Source organism: Haplochromis burtoni, unplaced genomic scaffold (genome assembly GCF_018398535.1).
Source record: "Haplochromis burtoni strain Fernald_Lab_line unplaced genomic scaffold, NCSU_Asbu1 Contig_4, whole genome shotgun sequence".
Classification (NCBI taxonomy): Eukaryota; Metazoa; Chordata; class Actinopteri; order Cichliformes; family Cichlidae; genus Haplochromis; species Haplochromis burtoni.
The window spans coordinates 3,352,125-3,359,052 of record NW_024582365.1 but is presented as its reverse complement, the minus strand read 5'-3'; the positions used below and the strand labels follow the sequence as shown (position 1 = coordinate 3,359,052).

The 6,928-nt window shown below is 40.5% G+C and overlaps 1 protein-coding gene across 1 annotated transcript in view; it reads right to left on the bottom strand.

Annotated features, from left to right (window-relative positions):
• The window catches only part of vegfba (vascular endothelial growth factor Ba), a 16,702-nt gene that overhangs the window by 7,710 nt on the left and 2,064 nt on the right, over positions 1-6,928 (bottom strand). Inside the window, exons 2-5 of the mRNA XM_005913315.3 lie at positions 2,935-2,986; positions 2,647-2,843; positions 2,490-2,563; positions 2,350-2,385 (exon numbers count right to left, since the gene is read on the bottom strand). Coding sequence (XP_005913377.1) covers positions 2,350-2,385; positions 2,490-2,563; positions 2,647-2,843; positions 2,935-2,986 — 359 coding nt within the window. The remainder of the gene's footprint in view (positions 1-2,349; positions 2,386-2,489; positions 2,564-2,646; positions 2,844-2,934; positions 2,987-6,928) is intronic.

The following is a 6,928-nucleotide window of genomic DNA, read 5'->3' as shown; positions in this document are numbered from 1 at the left end:
ACACACACACACACACACACACACACACACACACACACACACACATACATTGGAATCCTTTATTTATGTTCACATCCTAACAGGAAGCAGCAGGACATAAACATTAAAGATGCAATCATATGACTGTGTGGTTGGACCTGCACACAGACAAGAAGCAGAGATCAAGCAGAAATGCTCCTTTCACAGCATCCAGCTGTCAGCCGCAGCTGACATTGGCCCTACGTGCTGGACAGAAAGGCGTCTTTATTTTTGTCATTAACATAAAGAGCAATTTTCTCCGATCACCAAGCAGATACAGGATCATTATTGCACTAATGTGTTTTTGCTTCAAACCTAGTGTCCACAGTACTCTTACTGATTTTAGGACTTCTAAAAGAGAGACTGTTGAAGACGCTGTTTGGCTTTGAAAGCTCCGGGATTACTTAGTAGTCTGCACAGAGAGGAAAAGCAGACTTTTAGAAATAATGACACCCACATTCACTGGCTGACTGGGTCTTGTTAGTCACCACATGTCCTTCCCAACCCTGTCACATGACCCTGTTCTGTAAGAAAACAAGGACAGGGGTTGGGTAATAAATTACAAACCCATACCATGTAATCACAATGTTCCTGGATTGATCCCCCCACCAATCTCCTGAAGTACAATATGCCCTGCCTGGTGTATTAAAGGCACTCTGCAGCAGCAGAAAATCATTGCATTAATGGAACAAAGTCAGTGCACCCACATTTACATGCAGACGACTTGTACTATCCAAGGTGTCACAACATTTCACTGAACTACAGCTGCTGATAATTAGCGATGATATGCTGCAACGAGCTGATACATGCAAGGCATGACTGATTCAGCTCCATCCGTCCATCCATTCCTGTTTTCCCAACTGCTTATCCACATTAGCATCCCAGCTGGTTCCACCCTGGACGCGTCTGCAGTCTTATCACAGAGATGCTTAAAGAAACACATCTATACCAGTTTAGAATCATTAATTAACCTGACGGGCATGTCTTTGGACTGTGGGAGGAAGTCACTGCAGGCACAGGGAGAACATCCACACAGAAGACCCGCAGCAGTCCTTTATCTCTCTGAGATGACATTGCTTACCACTGTAACACCATGATTCCCAGTATGTGGGAACTGCCCATACAAAAACAAAGTCACAGATTTTTTATATTAACTACATTTTTTATTGATTGTTGACCTTCCAAATAACTGTAAGAGGTTAATTTACTCTTTCTAAAATGATAGATTTTATACCTATTACATTTTCATCTTACTTTGATTTTCTTCTTCTTTTTTTATTATGGTGTCACCGTATTATGCCTTTTACGCCTTTTGTAATGCTTTAAAAGTAACTTTTTAATTACTCATTTCTGGAGTGCATGTTGCACGGGTATTGCAGCACCAAAACAAAAATCAGTGAACTTTTGAATTTAGAAAACAAAACAAAAAAACCCCCAGACACAAATCACATTTTAATTCAATTTCAGGCTTGATGGCAATGTTCCATTCAGACAGCTTTTTAAGACCACTATTCTGTGGAAAATTACTCAGTGGGTAAACATGAGTTCATGGTTGAAATGGGGTTAAATTCCAGTCTTTGTAGGAGCCTAAAAACACATTTCATCTTTCACTATTCAACCAAATTTAAGCATAAAGGAATGCTTTTTTTCTTTTTTAAATGATTGTGCTCAACCACATTTATCCTAAAAAACATCAGTCATGGATGTCTGGTGCTTAGTGGGAGACAAATGAGCCTTCTTGACCAGCATGCCTCTGGACACAATTGTGAAGTGAGGCCCAAAAATCTGGAGTTAATGAGTTAATGTAGCCCGGTCAGGGTGCTTCCAGCAGCTATAGGTGTGAGCGACTATGTCAGTGCTCTTAAACTGGATTAACCCAGTCCGGGGTCTCATGTGACGTGCTCTTTGAATTCTTGAGCAACATGTTCATTCTTTGCCATTTATAACTGTTACTTTGAAAGCAAACACTGGTGTTTCGAGGACATTAATGAGGTGAATAAGGACATTTGTTGCGTAGCACAGGCGAGATATTTTTCTGCAATTTTGGAGTTTTGTAGCAAGTAGAAGTTTTCAGGTAAAGAACTGAGCACTTTTTTTAAAGACTGTTCAGTAGCCTATAGCTACTTGGATTTAATCAAGATGTTCTTTCCTTGTAATTGAAATACCGGTCCGACTACTGGCTACTCATTATTAAGATAATCAGCAGAATTTTAAATATGTCATCAGTGCAGAGCTTGGACATGGGCTGAAAGACCAGGTTTGATGTTATCACGAGCAGAAGAGCTCAGAATAAAATCCAGAAACACAGAGATAAAGATTGGAGTTCTTTACCTTGATGTAGGTGTTGGCTGGAGGTGTTCCTTTAACCTGCACACAGATTTAAAAATTGCCATTGTAAAATTGTATGAAAGGTCAGTGGAGCAGCATTATCCAGTATGCGCCTGAACCTCAGATGGGTGAGTTTTTATTACCTGCAATCACATTGGCTGTGCTCGATGAAGGGCAGCTCAGTGAGCTCGTGCTTCATAAAGGACGTCCTCATCAGCTGCACACAGGTCAGAAGAAAGTAAGTGCGTATTTATCATCTGAGCAGACTTCCTGTATATGTGTGTGCGTGTGCGTGTGTACCTCCATGGTAACTGTGTGTGTGAGCGTGGGTACACACTCGAAAGCCTCGTCAGCACAGCAGCCGCCACATCGCCTCACCGACACACAAGATGGGATGAAGAGGCTGTGGGTCTCATCTGGAAACTCCCGCCAAACCTCCACCAGAGTGTCTCGAGGCTCGCAGCCGCTCCGCGAGTACACCTCCAACCACCGTCGCACTTGTGGAGAGACAAGGACAAACAGTGTGTTTTATTTGTTTTACTCTTTCACCTCCGTGACGCGTGAGTTTATGTAGAAACATAAACATACCTTCTCGACCTTCTCTGGATTTGGGGGAGTCGGCAGGGCGCCAGTGAGCAAGCTGGAGAGAGGTAGCAACAAACTCAGTCATACAATGAGTGGTTTCATTCCAGTTTCAAATAAAATAGAAAAGTAATCAGTTTAAAAGACACTAAATTAACTCATTTGTATACAGTTGGTAGGATAAAATACCAAAATATCAACTTATAACCTTTAATCTACAGGGTAAATCTGAACTATATGTAATTATGTCAACCTAAAAAACAAGTTCATGGATTGCTCAAGTTCACATTTTATCTATTACATCAGACTTAATGTGAAATCTATCTCCCAAATTTGTCCACCAAGATAAAAAACACATATTGGCTGTTACTGATCAACTAAACAGCATTTATTTGACTCTCCAGCTATTATCTGCAACTTCTTGCTTGACACTGTTGTAAAAGTGTGCTGGTGCAGATCAACAGATCAAAGTATTTCCCGTTAATGAACACCACAGTATTTCACACCTGGAGTTTGAGCGTGACAAGCTCAATAAAGCGTGGAGGGAAATAACAGGAAGAAAGCGAAACCGCTGAACTTTGATACAGAGATACCTTTGAAGGAGGGTACGAGTTGTGTCTCTCCTCTGTTAGAGAGCAGTTTCTGTGTGGGTGAGGTCTCTTGGTGTGTTTGGCTGCAAGTTTTATGTTTAGGATCAAATTTCACGCATATTTTTTACCTGGATGATGGAGATGCTAAAACCCGATCAAAGCTTTGGAGACACCCCTTGATCTAAATATCAATGAAATACTTTGTTGCCCTCTCCCACTTCTCTTCATATTCCCTCATGATATCCATTTCTGGAAATTTACGTGTCTATATTACACTCAGAGCCTGTCCTGAATCAAACCCAATGTGCTATTTTGCATCTTTTAAGCAAACCGATGCAAAGGAGCACAAAAAATAACACAAGTTCTTCTCTTTTTCATGCCCTCTCTCTCTGTCTCGGGTTTTGACTTTGTTGTTTTTGTGTTATGTTGCTGACAAACAGACTATTCAGACCTCACCTGTCACATTAACACTGTGCTTTAACTGCAATGTAATTTAAATATTTTTGCAAGAGGTGAAAACACTAGAACATCTGACTGATGAACTCTATATCCTGCAGTCTAACTCTGCTACTTTCAGAGGCAGATATTGTACTTCTTCCTCATCTCAACCATTCATTTTGCAGTTATAATTTTATAGTACTTACAAATTTCTATTAATATCCTAAAAATATTAAGTGTTGTTAAATATTAAACCAGTGCTTCTCAACCTGTTTGACATAAATAAATAAGCATCTTATTGTGGTTCTGCAGATGTTCATGACTTTTATCAGTTCCACATGAACTCATTCAAAAAGCTGATTGAGGACCAAAGCGATAAAATATTTATGCATCTCACGACCTCTCAGACTAATCTAATGAGCATTTGAAGGGGCCCGGCGCTGATTGGGAACTAATGGACTGAGCAGCTTCAACACAAAAAAAAGGACCTGGCAAAAAGGGCACTGATAGAGCCTATCCACCACCAAACCACATGCACTATTTTGCAGTTTTGAAGAAAGTGTAGCAAAAGAAGACAAGTTTTCATGAGTTCTTGCTTTGCTCAAGCTCCACCTCCATCTGTGTTGGGTTTTATGTAATTTGGCTTGGTTGTTTTTGCATAATCGTGCTGACAAAACAGACTAATCAGATCTTATCTGTCACCTTAACAAGGGATAGATATAGCAAGCACTTTTAATGAAGTACTTTTATTATATTGCAAAGGATTTTTTTGTGCCTCTCATAAACACACATGAGAAGAACCTGCATTTTATGGCACTCTACTTGTATCAAGGCCACTTGAAAGGGAATGTAGACTTTGTCCAGTTGACCCCCTTTTACTGATCCACCCCCTTATACACACATGGGTTAGGCCCACATTGATTGAACAGTGTTGATTTATGCTGGGGCCATTTTGTAAGCACTATGAGCTGAAGTAAATGTGTCCTCTCTGTATCATTCTTAGAGAGGAGTCTAAGATTAACTCCCTTTGGCAGCCATATCTGCACAGAGCTGGCACACACACACACTGACTGACACACACACTCCTGAGTGCCAGCCCAAAGCCATCTGCACCGGCACTGCCTGTCTGTCTAACACATCTAACTCCCTGTGCACACTGTACAGATGGGCCATGTGTGTGTATGTGTGTGAAAAAGGCCCTGCCCTTGACCTAACCACCATCTCTCCCACACTGAGCTTCATCACCGCAGGAGGAGCAGGATGACCCCCTTTTTAAATAAGCTGTCAGGGAGGCAGACAGCATGAAGGCGGAAAGCCTTGTGAGCAGGTGAAGAGGCTCTCCGAGTGCACACTGGTGTCCGCCATGTAGTGTCTAGGATGACGAACGCGTAAAACATGCAGTATAGAGCAGCACTGCAGAGTCAGGGTTGGATCCACTTCAGAGCACTGCCTGTTCCTGATACGAGCCTCCAGACATAAATAAAAAAACACAGCATGGGCAGGAACTGCTATATGTGTAGGTGGAAAAATGAGCCCATATGCCACATCGAGGGACAAGCCAGTGCAATCAGTGAGAATTTCTTATGAATGATTTCTATACTAACTCTTCCCCCATAACAGTTGGGATAGGCTCCAGCCCCCTCACAACCCTGACTCTTATTACTTCACACACACTATAAGAAATTGATCATTTTTAGGCTCTCAGAATGAAAAAAGCCCTTTAATATATTCTTGTTTTTTAGATAGCACTTGGTACGACATCTGAAATGCACTGGTGTTATGTTAATGACGTAAAAAATAGTTTGACAGATAATAGTGAGATTATAATTTTTGCACCGCAAGCCACCGCTGTATATTTATTAGTTAAGATTTAATTAAAGTGCAGACTTTAATATCTATGTCAAAGGGTTGAACAAATATGTTGTATAAAAAGTTTACAAGCAGCTATATTTTCAGTGCTCATTATGACTAGCTTAAGTGACTCCCCTTGTCTCTTGCAGCTGTCTCTTTGTAATTCCTTCTGCCTTTAGTTTTAGTTTTGTCTTCAGCAAGTTAAATATATGTTCAATCAGGGTCGGATCTGTTGATGTGTTTGACTCCAATTTTTTTTTTTTTTACCCTCAAACTGCTGGGTGTCTCTCTGTCCACTGTAAACATCTGACTGAATCTGAGCGGTCAGTATTTCCCTAAACACTTCATAATTCATTCAACGACTTCTGTGTACTGTCACATCTGTGTCTCATCTCTAAAAACAAGTGATCCACTGGCACTGAAAGCAATGCATGTTCATGCCATCACACTGTCTCCACTGTGTTTGACAGATGTTGCATGCTTCACATCATTTGGAGCCCCTCCAAATCTTCTTCTCACGTGCTGTTGAAGCGCTGGCTTGTTTGCAAAGAGCCCCCTTTATTTCCTCTTGTGAAGTCTTTAGTAGACTGATGATAATGACATGCCTTCCTTCTGAACACTGTTCTGCACTTTTCTACATGCTCTGAAGGCATTTCCTTTACAATGGAAAGGATCCTGTGAGCATCCACCACTGCTTTCTCCTGTAGGCTTGTGTGTGTTTATTTAAATTCACAAGTTCCTTCTTTTTAAAAATTTTTTTTTTAAATCTCAGAATCAGCTTTTGATTTGGCCACTCCAGATGTTTCCACTGTCTCTTTTTAGGAATCGTTTTGTTTTTGCAGCCTAATGATGGCCTGGTTTACTAGCATTGAGAGGTCCTTTGACCACATGTTGTGTCAAAAAGCAAATACCAAAACTTTTACTTCCTTAATTGATCCAGATATAAGAAATGATGTAAGAAAAGAACAGGATCCATCTGGGTATAAAGCAGTTCCTGAATCAAAAAATGTAGATGTATATATCTTTAAATTAAAGCTGAGAGGCTCTGCTTTAATAGCAATTACTTTAACCTTGATATCTATTGATAAACAGATAAAATAACTAGGAGTGGGTCAGTATTC